Source organism: Girardinichthys multiradiatus, chromosome 1 (assembly GCF_021462225.1).
Source record: "Girardinichthys multiradiatus isolate DD_20200921_A chromosome 1, DD_fGirMul_XY1, whole genome shotgun sequence".
In the NCBI taxonomy this organism is placed as follows: Eukaryota; Metazoa; Chordata; class Actinopteri; order Cyprinodontiformes; family Goodeidae; genus Girardinichthys; species Girardinichthys multiradiatus.
In genome coordinates, this window is record NC_061794.1 from 27,694,157 (window position 1) to 27,707,196 (window position 13,040).

Sequence of the window (13,040 nt, forward strand, 5' to 3'; positions counted from 1 at the left end):
TTTGGCCGATGTCTTCCTCCAGGAAGGTGCGACAACTAAATACAGATCCAGGTCAGATGTAGCTTCTAGAAAGAGAAAAAACAGAGAGAAAAGAGTTTTCCTTTCCACTGTTGTTACTTGTATACTTGGTATGAGGAATTGCTGCAAAGTCAATGACACAATGCAAGCAACTGTCCACGGTTGCAACATGCTCATCCAGGAAGAGTGAATGCTGCAAGTCAGGGACTCGATGCAATCTGCTGAATTTCCTAAAACCTAAAAAACCTGAATAATAAACTGAACTTGACCACATTGTTAGATAACCTGGATCATATTGGAATGTATATACTGTACTTGATGTGGAATCTGTCTGTATGATTCGATAGAATAGACTTTATTTCTTTGTAAAATGGCTTGAGACAACGTGTTGTGAATTGACGCTATATAAATAAACTGCATTAGATTGACTTAATCAATTTGAATAATAAACTGTAGCCAAACGTATTGAACTGAATACACATACATTTAATTAAATTTGAATCTGAATGGATTTACATGACTAAATGTTTCTGAGTGTAAATTTGATGTTTTGTTACACTGCTTTGGAATACATTTGTTGTGAATTGATGCTATAAAAATAAATTAAAACTGAATTGAATTAAATGACATTAATGTATTTCCTGATAACATTTGTTTGCTACACAGATACTCTCATTAACATTGCAAATGTATGATCTTTATAGCTGTTAAGATTGACTGTACTGAGTTAACAAACCCTTGTTAATCCAGATTTTAACCTCCTACATTGCTGTTTCATCCATCGTAAAAATCCCCATAATTTGTCTCCAGATGAGAAATATGGTAGGAACCAAGTATTAATGTATTTTTTGCAACCAGACAGCATAATTAAAAGTTGTGATTTTAGACTAAAAAATGTCTAACAATTGACTTAGAAAAATGAGGGTCTAAATATGCATGGACTGCATATTTTATGAGAGATATTTTATGTATATGAGAAATATGATGCAGTCTGTTTTGATATCTATAGTCTCCTTGTGGATGTATGCTATTTGTTTTAAGTTTCCTCCTATTGTCCAAAATAAATATGTAAGGTAATTCAGTGACTCTAAACTGACCTTTGGTGTTTGAGTGACCATGCATGGTTGTTTCAGTTCCTTTGCAGTCTTGAAAAACTGGGAAAGCTTGAAATTTGAGGCAATTTTTCAGTTTGGACAGACTGAAAAAATACAGTATAAAGATATTTGGATTTCAAAAGATCATTCTTTATCCTATTACTTAAATCCGTCCGTCCGTCCGTTCATCCATCCATCCAGCTATCCATCCATCCATCTCCTGCAAGTGTACCCATCTGGTTGCTGATTCAGTATTCAAAGCCTGACCATCAAGAAAAAAAAAAAATTATTACAACAATTAATTTCAAATATTGAGACTCATACATTTTAGATATTCACAAAGTGCTATATTTCAAAAATATTTGCCGACTAATTTTGATAATTTGAGACTGCAGCGATACAAACCTATAACCCAGTATCTCAGAAAATTGAAATACTAACTTAAATGCTACATAAAAAAGGGAATTTAATGCAGAAATGTCAGCCTACGTATGTACAGTATATCGAATCAATACTTGGTCAAGACTCTTTTTGAATGAGTTCTGCTTCAATGCAGCTTGTTGCTCTGCTAAGGTTTTAAGGAAATGCAGGTTGCTTTAATGGCAGCCTTCAGCTCATCTGCATTGTTAGGCCCAGTGTCTCATCTTCCTCTTAACAATATTCTAAGGGATTTAGTTCAGGCGAGTTTGCTGGCTAATCACAGTGATGCTGTGGTCATTATAGGTGGTATGGATACTTTTGTCGATGTGGTTAGGCACCAAGTCTGTCTAGAAAATGAAAGCAATTTCCTTTATAAAGTTTTTTCGCAAAGGGTAGCATAAATTGACTTTTAACTTGATAAAACATAGTGGATCAACAACAGTAAATGACATGGCTCCCCAAACCATAAACTGACTGTGAACCTGTGGACACTGGACCTTAATCAACTGTGACTCTGTGCCTCTGCCCTCTTTCTTCAGACACCTTCACCTTGATATACAAATGAATGTTAGAATTTACTTTAATCTGAAAGGGGACTTTGGACTACTGAGCAACAGTTAAGTCTTTTTTCTTCTTAGTCCAGATAAGATGCTTCTGATGTTGTCTGTGGTTCAGGAGAAGTTTAATTTAATTGTAGCCTTTTCTTCTGAATAAATTTGTTGTTCGGTGGCTCTTGAAGCACTGACTCCAGCCCCAGTCCACACGACCTAAATCTCCCACAAACTCTTTGCGTTGCTTCACAGTCCTCTCAAGGCTGGGGTTATCTCTGTTGCTTTTGTGCCATTTTCCCTAAAGGTTTTTCCTTCCACTCAACTTCCTATTGGCATGTTTTGAAGACAGCCCTATGTGTACATCTAGCTTATTTAGCAAATACATTATGTGGCATATCATTCTTGTGGTGAGTGTCATTGACTGTCTGCTGGTCAACTCTAAAGTGAACATGATTATGTAGGCTGTGGGCTTAACATAAGATTTTGTATTTAAAATCTTTTTTTTTATTGATCTTATGTAATATTCTAATTTTCTACAGGACTAAATTTTTGGTTGAAACATGTTATTTTGAATTAACCTATTTTGTATAGAAATTCCACTTTTTTAAATAAATTACTTAAATAAATTTGTTATTTATCATAATTTATTGAGATTCAGCTGTACAGGTCCTTCTCAAAATATTAGCATATTGTGATAAAGTTCATTATTTTCCATAATGTCATGATGAAAATTTAACATTCATATATTTTAGATTCATTGCACACTAACTGAAATATTTCAGGTCTTTTATTGTCTTAATACGGATGATTGTGGCATACAGCTCATGAAAACCCAAAATTCCTATCTCACAAAATTAGCATATTTCATCCGACCAATAAAAGAAAAGTGTTTTTAATACAAAAAACGTTAACCTTCAAATAATCCTGTACAGTTATGCACTCAATACTTGGTCGGGAATCCTTTTGCAGAAATGACTGCTTCAATGCAGCGTGGCATGGAGGCAATCAGCCTGTGGCACTGCTGAGGTCTTATGGAGGCCCAGGATGCTTCGATAGCGGCCTTTAGCTCATCCAGAGTGTTGGGTCTTGAGTCTCTCAACGTTCTCTTCACAATATCCCACAGATTCTCTATGGGGTTCAGGTCAGGAGAGTTGGCAGGCCAATTGAGCACAGTGATACCATGGTCAGTAAACCATTTACCAGTGGTTTTGGCACTGTGAGCAGGTGCCAGGTCGTGCTGAAAAATGAAATCTTCATCTCCATAAAGCTTTTCAGCAGATGGAAGCATGAAGTGCTCCAAAACCTCCTGATAGCTAGCTGCATTGACCCTGCCCTTAATAAAACACAGTGGACCAACACCAGCAGCTGACACGGCACCCCAGACCATCACTGACTGTGGGTACTTGACACTGGACTTCTGGCATTTTGGCATTTCCTTCTCCCCAGTCTTCCTCCAGACTCTGGCACCTTGATTTCCAAATGACATGCCGAATTTGCTTTCATCCGAAAAAAGTACTTTGGACCACTGAGCAACAGTCCAGTGCTGCTTTTCTGTAGCCCAGGTCAGGCGCTTATGCCGCTGTTTATGGTTCAAAAGTGGCTTGACCTGGGGAATGCGGCACCTGTAGCCCATTTCCTGCACACGCCTGTGCACGGTGGCTCTGGATGTTTCTACTCCAGACTCAGTCCACTGCTTCCGCAGGTCCTCCAAGGTCTGGAATCGGCCCTTCTCCACAATCTTCCTCAGGGTCCGGTCACCTCTTCTCGTTGTGCAGCGTTTTCTGCCACACTTTTTCCTTCCCACAGACTTCCCACTGAGGTGCCTTGATACAGCACTCTGGGAACAGCCTATTTGTTCAGAAATTTCTTTCTGTGTCTTACCCTCTTTCTTGAGGGTGTCAATAGTGGCATTCTGGACAGCAGTCAGGTCAGCAGTCTTACCCATGATTGGGGTTTTGAGTGATGAACCAGGCTGGGAGTTTTAAAGGCCTCAGGAATCTTTTGCAGGTGTTTAGAGTTAACTTGTTGATTCAGATGATTAGGTTCATAGCTCGTTTAGAGACCCTTTTAATGATGTGCTAATTTTGTGAGATAGGAATTTTGGGTTTTCATCCATATTAAGACAATAAAAGACCTGAAATATTTCAGTTGGTGTGCAATGAATCTAAAATATATGAATGTTAAATTTTCATCATGACATTATGGAAAATAATGAACTTTATCACAATATGCTAATATTTTGAGAAGGACCTGTATGTGTTGGAATAAGCATTTCCATGCCATATTTTTAAAAATGTTTTTCTACAATGCCTTGCAAAGTTTTTAAACTCTCCACATTTTCACATTTTGTCATGTAACAAACCCAAAATTCTGTGTGTTTTATTGGATTTTATTTAGACCAACTCAAAGTTATAGAAAATTGGGAAGTGGAAGGAGAATGAAACTTCCAAAATTCTTTACAAATAAAAAAATGACATTTTAAGCCCCTTTTACCCTTATATGACATCCATTGCAACCAATTGCCTACAAAAGTCAGCTAATTAGCGAAATTAGTCCACCCTGTAATATTTTATCTCAATATAAATCCACCTTTGGGGGCATCAGATGTTTGTTACAGAGCATTAGTGAAATTAGAGCATAATGAAGACCAAGAAACAGACCAGAAAGACACACCACACTTTTCAGATTTTTATTTGTTTAATCCTTGTGTTGATTTATCACAAAAAAATCCCGCAAAAATTGAAGTTTGTATTGAGGTTTAAGATTGTATTGTGACGAAAAAGAAAAAACGCTTAATGGGGAAAAATACTTTTGTGGGGCACTGCATGCCAGCATCTATACATAGATATTTGTCCATTTTTGATATCCAAACATTAGAGCAAGCCACATGCAGGGTGGGATCTGGGCTGTTGAGGCAAAGTTGATCGCCTTTCTGTGCTTCGCCAGTAATCCTGCTTCTTTGTGAAATGCAATCCATCACATAGGGTCTGTCGCCTGGGGCCTCTCATCCTCTTTCCCAACCCATATGCCCACACAGTGCCAGTGCCACATCACTTCTGCAAAGTGCATTTGGCATGCTTTAATGCAACAGAACTGTCTTCTGGTTCTTCCCTTCTTCCACCAAGACACTAAACACCTCCACTTTTTTCTCTGTTACTTTTTTCTTATTTTGTCCTACTTTAGCGGCAGTTTCTGCTTCAGTGAACTGACAGTACAGTACATTACTTGATCTGGCCTGAAAGCACAGGCTACAGCTATTATTGCAATAGAAACCAAGAGTGAAGGGATGGATGGAGGCGGAGGGCACAGAAAGACAGAACGAGTCAGGCAATCCCAAGTATGGCGTAATTCAACAACAATGCCGGAACCGTCACCAGCCTATATCCTCAGCTTCTGAGAGGAAGGAGGAGAGAAAGTGGGGCTTTATGTGTGAGGGAGGGAGAAAGTGAGGGAGAGGAGGTTAGTCACATCAGTCAAGAGAAGAAGGCGTGCACTTGTGCGCTGCGTCGTTTGATGTTCTCCCCGGTTCCCCCCGAACCTTCAGAGTGGCTTTTTCAGCGGCTGGGTTGGGCAAATCAAAGCGACTAAGAGCACTCTCTTTTTGCTGGAAGAGTCGAAGTCGACTTAGTGTATGGAAGCCCGGCCGTGTGCGCCGCACTGGTCAGTGAAGCCGCACCGCTGCACTTTGGATAAGTCACTCAGCGGGAGCACCGCCGTTCGCCAAGACGCATCGCTTATTCCAGTCCCGCACCGACTCATAAAGCTGAACCCACTGTCATGATTTTTTTTGTCAGTCATTATAGGTGACTCCAGCTTTCCTCGTTTTATTCCTTCTCGTCACTGGAGACTTTGAGGGTGGCAGCAAAATCTAGAAACTCGCATTGTGCGCGCAGGAGGGGGGTGTCAGTGTCAAAGATGCAGGTGGTTCGGTGCGGTGTGGTTTCCAGCGCTTGGTTTATGAGGCTCCTCTTACTTTTCTCAACTCTAAGCATCAGGGCAACTGGAGTTGGAGGCACCCACCAGAGCATCCCCCCATCCGTGTAAGTAGTTCAATGTACTTTTCCGCAAAGGTGCTTCCTTTCAAAGCAGTACCAAAATGGACTTAACCTATAATTTTTTTTTCCTTTGGATTGCACTTCTGTAAAACTGCATACACATTTGGTTTATTTGATACTTTTATATAAATCATAATTAAATAAAATAGCCAAATTTCTCGGAAATTGTTGCATGAGGTGTCATATTTTCTGAGAAGGTGGCTATATAGGATCAAGTAAGTTTCAACACTTTTAAGTCTCTGCTTTATATGTACTTATTTTCTGCAGCAATGTCTTCACTTTTATCTTCATTGTTTGTTTGCACACCTTCAGGGTGAAGCTCTGGGCCTCTGCATTTGGTGGGGAGATGAAGTCCATTTCTGCAAAATACTCTGGCTCCCAGCTGCTGCAAAAGGTTAGCTGATTTACCTCCTAAGTTTCCTCCTAAGTCTCTAGGTATAAATAAACCCCCAAAATCCTTAATACTGAAAACAATCATGTCTTCAAAGGGCATTGGTCTTGTTGCAAAACACACTCTACAAAGGTTTTTAAGGCATCACAAAATTCATTGAAGTGCAATTTACATTAAAAAAGAAATGTTTGGTCTCCTAGTTCATATTGGGGGAGATTACATATATTTCAAAAGTGTTATAATTTTAATCATTTTTATTATGCAAAGCTTAAACTATATTACTCCCTTAGAATAGCAATACCCTTGAAAAGATTATTAATGCTCTTATGTTGACATGATGAAGCAGCTTATGAGCAGAAATGTTTTGAGTTGTGTAATTTCTGAGATTTGTACCCGCCATATTTAAGGACCTGTCCTTTATTAGCCACTTGAGAATTGGTAATGCATGTCAGCATTGTAGGCACAGTTTGAAAAGCTTATTCAAAACATGTGCCATTTAAATAGATGACAGCTCCAAAGCACTCTGGCAGATACATTTAAATACACACTCACACACACATATATTCATGCACATTCACAAATTACAGTTAAGGAAAAGAGCAAATATTATTGCTATCCAGCAGAGTGTTTCCTTCGTTTCCACCCCTCTCCTCTTATCTACCTTTTTATGCCTCTTTGCAGTCTTTTCTCGTAGATCGTCCACTCAGTTTTGTGGCATTAATGCAGGATTTCAGTGTGATGAAATGCAAATTTTCCTAATGGAGGGTCAGCTGATGAAGCTTGAGTTAAAACTGGCTAATGGATAATTAGTGGATGAAAGGCCAAAATGAAACCAACCTCTGAATGGGCAGGCAGATGCAGGGCCACCGGTTCAGAGCGCTGGTGAAAGCATGGAGCATTTCAAGGCAAAGAAGAGGTTTGACATGGTGCATTGACAGGAGCTGCATTTGTCCCTTACATGTGCTGTGCACATAGAATAAAAAATCCCACTTCACTTGCACAGTGCTTATGGTCTTGAGGATGTGTTGCATGTTCACAAACACAGTCACCCACATGCATGAGCATCAATAAGTGATAAGGCAGATGAGTGGTGTTATCTTTTTGACAAGAGAAAAAAGGCAGTTCATGTTTCTCTGCCTCCAAAAAGGAGATAACCCTCCCACAGAGTGACGACCTGCTTATGAAATGCAAATGAGGACCATGGGGTTAATTGAGCAAAGAAAGGCAGAATGAAGCTTTGTCGATGAAGTGCATCTTTCGCACCGCAATTGTTGTGATGCAAATGAACAGTTATTCACATGTGTGCAGGTTGCATAAATCCATGTATAGATTATAAACCATGTCCCAGCTTCCTGTTTGTTGATGTCAGCCTAGTACAATGCATGAGTAGGGGCTACAGCTAACCTGAGGGTACAAATGCTTTTAAACAGATGGATAGACTGAGAGACATGATCTGTTGGAGAGGAGGCTGGTATTGAAGAGAAAAGACTGAAATTTCTGTTCATGTGTGAGTGTGTGTGAGTGTGTGTGCAGGTCTCCCCTGGGCACGGGACAGATGGACTAAGTCTCTCTTCAGTTATCTTTCTGACCCTGGCGTAACTAAACTCCCATGGAAGCAGCACTTCATCTGCATACGTTACACACACACACACACACACACACACACACACGCACACATGTTCAGACAATTCTTTCTCTTATTCTGTCTGAGGATGTTCTTCCTTGTCAAACCAATACAAAAGCAAGACAAACTTTATGGTGGGTCTGGTTACCTTGCAGTGTCAGAAGCAGATTTGCTCTGCAAAAAGGGGAAACAAAGAGACATTCCCCCTGTTGCAAAATTAAAAATTTCTGTTGTGCAACAATTGAATTTAAATTCATCACACAACAGCTCAAATCTGGTCCAGGCAGCAAATTAGACAGGTCACTACATACCAGTTGCAAACAGAGTCTTAAAGTTTGGTTAAAGAATACCTGTCCAGTGTAGAATAATCCAGTTTTGGTTTCATTATTCTAAGTATTTTAGTTTTAGAACTAGAGATAATCAGATTTGGTCCAGAATATTTAAGAAAACAGAGAAGTAGTACTTTAATTTAGTGATGACTTGGAATCTGTGAATCAGATACCAGCTTCAGAGTCATTAGCCAGCCACGTTATTTTTTATACAGCGTTTATATAGTGCAAAACACTAGTGGGGAATGCCACTCCTTATTAACAGGTAAACAATAAAAGTAATATTGGCCCCACAGAGCCAAAAAACTCAACATATTCCACCAGAACGAGTGCATTAGACCCTTTGACACAGCGGCTGCAAGATACTGTCAAAACGTATTGGCAACAGAGCAATATGCAGGTGTTTATTGTTTTGAAATAAACGAATAAATGTTGCTTTTCTGTTCTAAATAAAAGCAGTTAGATTAATGTATAAAAGCAGTTAGATTAATGTATAAATTTTACTTTTAGATGTTTTTGTAACTACGATGATACTTTAAAGCTGTGGTATTTTTACTCAAGATTAACTGTAGAATTATGTAAAACTGTGTTGCTCTTCCTGTTTCATTTTGTTCTGTCGAAGCCGTCTCTGCTTCCCCGGGTCCGTCGATTTGGGCACAGGTTTCAAAAGAGTGAAATAAACACAAAGTACAATCAGCTTATGTTCGCCTCTGCGCAGAGTGAGAAAAAGATGCCCCAGCCAAACACCTGCGAGCAACAACTCTGGTCTCTCTCCGTTTCCAGCTCGTTTTATTCAGTCTCAAGGGTGTGTTCAACATATACATATATCATGTCACTCATGTATAGCATAACAGTTCCTTTGGTCCAAATAAGGAGTGCTTCTGGTTATTTTCTTCTAGCAAGCTTGTCCTCCCCTATCTTCTTCACCCCCATCTGGTAATCCCCTGTCCTTCACCAATTTATGACCTTGCACTCTCTATGTTTCACTCCCCTCTCCTCTATCTGCACATTCCAGTTACACACATAGATAGTTTATATTCTACAGTTCCCAGATCAATGCAACAAATTCAGTGAGTCTTCCTTTGTGTTAATGCTTGACTTCCAGTTTGATTACCTTTAATAAGACTTACTCCTAATAAGAACAAAAGGACTTAATTAAAATTGCTAACATAAAACTATGCTATAAACATCTTAATTATTTTTAAATGAGGTTCAGTCCTAATCAAATACATTAAAAGCTTAAACAGAAATCTCTCCAAACAGATTATACAGAGTTTTTAATCTTTAAGCAGCAAAAACAGATTTTTGAATGACATGTAAATATTTACATGAAATAGCTGCATAATTCTTAGCATCCAGTGTTAGATTATGTTCAACAAAGATAATAAAAACAGAAGTTTTAATGTTTTATGATTTATTTAACCTTAGTTACCTTCTTCTCACCTGTCCGGATCTGTTATCCCTTTTTCACAACCTTGCATACGTCCTACATCCATCGGAAACGGCTCTTGTTTCAAGGTTATACCAGTCAGGACTGCTGTGTTTTTGTGTGTGTGTGTATCTGTGTGTGTGTCTGTGTCCCTACCCCCCAAAAAAACGAACCATGATCAATAACAGCTTAAATTTGCAATAAGAATGAAATGATGATTGATTTATTCATAAAAAGAAAAAAAGGCTTCATCTTGTGGCACATTGGAACTTGTTATTATTATATAGTCAACAATTTACTTGCAAGGGTAGCTCTGCAGTGCAGACAACAAAGTGTTGGCACCCCTCTCTCTTTAATTATACATGCTGGTTCACACACAGTTCAACAAACATTCAGGGTGTGTGTGTGTGTGTGGGGTCAGAAAGGTTAGGGTTCATGTGTCTTGATTTTAAACAGAGAGGGAGTGAGGACTTGGTAATCATAACTCACTCACCTCCCACATATTCCTTTCCATGGCATGTAGGAGAGAAAAGCACTTGGAGCAGACATGAGTGATAAACTATACAAAAGTTTTCAAACCCTAACAGAACTCTACCAACAACACAAAGAATGAGCTTTGGGGTTTCTCCCTTTTCACTGTCGTTCTGTTTAAATCTTTAATTTCATGTATCATTGAGCAACCTGTCCAGACGAGCCAGCCTGGTAGTGACGGCTATGTCTGTGTGTTCCTTGCTGGTCGGTCGAGTATTTCTCACTAAATGATGTTATGGTTTTGCTGGAATCAGCAGAAGGATGTTTTTCTACTCTGAAATAACTTCAAACCTCTTGGTAATGGAAGATACAAGAAAAATGATCAGTCAGTGTGGTGGCGACCATCCGTGCGTGTCTTTTTTCCTATTTTTAAAAGCAGGGGTTGCATCTAAGGGGATTGGCAACAGGCATATGTGTGTGTGTGTGCGTCTGTGCACGCTGAATTGTGTGTGTGTTAAGTTTGCATGCCTACATAAAGCACGCTCAATTACACACACACACACACCAACTCTCTCATACAGACGCACATCTACTGATCTTAAGAGGAGAGGATGGTAGGAAGGTGTAATGATGTGTGACAAGACTATGTTGAAATCGATTTGCTTTGGCAGAGAAAAAGAGTGTGTGTGTGTGTGGGTGTGTGTTTAGGGCTGCTAGAGGAACCACACCATTTTCTTTTACAACCCAAGAGCTTTGTGCCGCAATCCACTGACTGTTGGCTGTCAATACTCCTAAAGAAAGAATGGAACTGAGAACAAATAGAGAAACAGGGAGGAAAATACACTATTGACAAGGTAATTCAGTGAAATTAACAGACTGAAGAGTGATGTACAACAAGCAAAGTTCTGAGTTTGCTTAAAAGTGAATTATTGTTGCTCTAAATCAGATGTTTCATTGCAATCTAGAATTAAGTATTAAAGTAACAATATATGTAAAAACAAAACACCATTTCAAATTCTAGGGTTTTACAAGGGGTTGGAAGATATGATGATAAAAGATTGTGATGTAATTTCTAAGGGAAATTATGTCCACTGTTGTTCTGTGCCTTAGTGTAGATGAATTAGTTTATGTTTCCTTGTCTTTTAAATATCAGCAGTACACATCACCCAACAGGTGTTGTTCCTTATCTGTCAAATACAGTTTTTTTGGTTTGGCTTAACAGTCTCAGACTGAGAGTACTTTGTGTGATAAGTATAAAATATTACATTTTCTTGGGCAAAGTTGGCACATTGCAGAAATTGATTAAAATGAGATTAAAAATTGTCTGTTCATAAAATTCTATCCTTTCACCACTGAATTTGGAATTCTATTGTAAATAAATAAGTTAAATTTAATTTTTGCTATATCACTTACTTGTATATATCATTTTCTGACTGCATCTTTATTTATTAAGTAGTTAGATTATGGAAAACACTTGAGTGAGGTTGAATTAAAATACTTTCAGAAACATGAAAACCCTAGAATTCACAGAGGGTGTACATTTGTTTTACCATGACTGTTCATATCAAACAATCATGCCCAAATTTACTCATTGCTGGTTTAGATTAAAAATCATTTTCCTTCAGCCAAGAGGTTTGTTTCAGAAATCTAAAAGACAGTAAAACAATGTAAATATAATAGTTTTTTTTTTTATTTTATAAAAAGAAAAATGCATGTCAGAAATTACTTATTTTCCTAAATCCATGAAAAAATCTTTACTGGCATTAAAGCACTCAAACCCGTCTCATATTTGCTAGCCAGCTTTCTGCATGTTTCCACAGGTAATTTGACTATTAATCTTGATAAACCCCCTTGCCATCACCCTAATTTTTTATCAGATTCTGCCTGGGCCACTCAAAAAGTTTACATTATTTCCAGTCAGAAGAAATATGTAGGTGAAATTACAGCATACATTTAATAATACATTTAATAATTTGGTACTTAATTGTATACATTCTCAGCTATTACAATTTTTATTTTAGAACGAATGAAACTAGTGGCGGAGTAATATACTTAATGGGCTCCAATTATCTTTTTTGTCCAATAAAAAGCTTTATATAATTTGGTTTTTGTCCTACTGCTGAAGGAAGTATTTGTGATTGTGCCAGTTTGCTGCCAAATATGGGTGACGGCTGAAGCGTTCCGGTGTAGCAATGTGTCGGTGAGCAGGAGACAGCGGCAGATTAGATTTTGCTTTGGGAAAATTGAATAGCTGTCGGGTTTGGTTCAGCATGGCTGGAAACGAGTTGAGCGAAGAGGGCTTGTAAGAGTGTGTGCTTATGGCTGCCCCTCTCTAAACTCCCCTGATCTTCTCACCTCTTCTCCTGTTTCCCTTCTCCTCCCTGCCTGCTATTGTCTTATTGAGGAAAGTGTGATTGAGCTAAATTAGATAGTTTCCCTGCTTGTGGAATGAGAGGATCAGGAAATATGTGTTTAGGAGTAAGTTGCAACAGAAAGAATGAGTTAATTGCAGTGTTAGTACATAGAAGAGCAGCAGGTTACTTTTGGTTCATGTTCTAGCTGGCCAGCTTTGGCCAACACAGAGTCCCACTCTTAATGTAATTAGTGCTTTGTTGCTGAGAAAAGCAAGAATAAAGACTGTATGAATCAAACACATTG

The 13,040-nt window shown here is 38.6% G+C and overlaps 1 protein-coding gene across 2 annotated transcripts in view; it reads left to right on the plus strand.

Annotated features, from left to right (window-relative positions):
- Positions 1 to 5,424: 5,424 nt before the first annotated feature.
- The window catches only part of cacna2d3a (calcium channel, voltage-dependent, alpha 2/delta subunit 3a), a 189,151-nt gene continuing 181,535 nt past the window's right edge, over positions 5,425 to 13,040 (plus strand). Inside the window, exons 1-2 of one of the 2 annotated variants that reach the window (XM_047372268.1) lie at positions 5,425 to 6,123; positions 6,451 to 6,532. In XM_047372268.1, coding sequence (XP_047228224.1) covers positions 5,999 to 6,123; positions 6,451 to 6,532 — 207 coding nt within the window. In that variant the 5' untranslated portion in view covers positions 5,425 to 5,998. The remainder of the gene's footprint in view (positions 6,124 to 6,450; positions 6,533 to 13,040) is intronic. The other variant, XM_047372278.1, reaches the window with a different exon arrangement.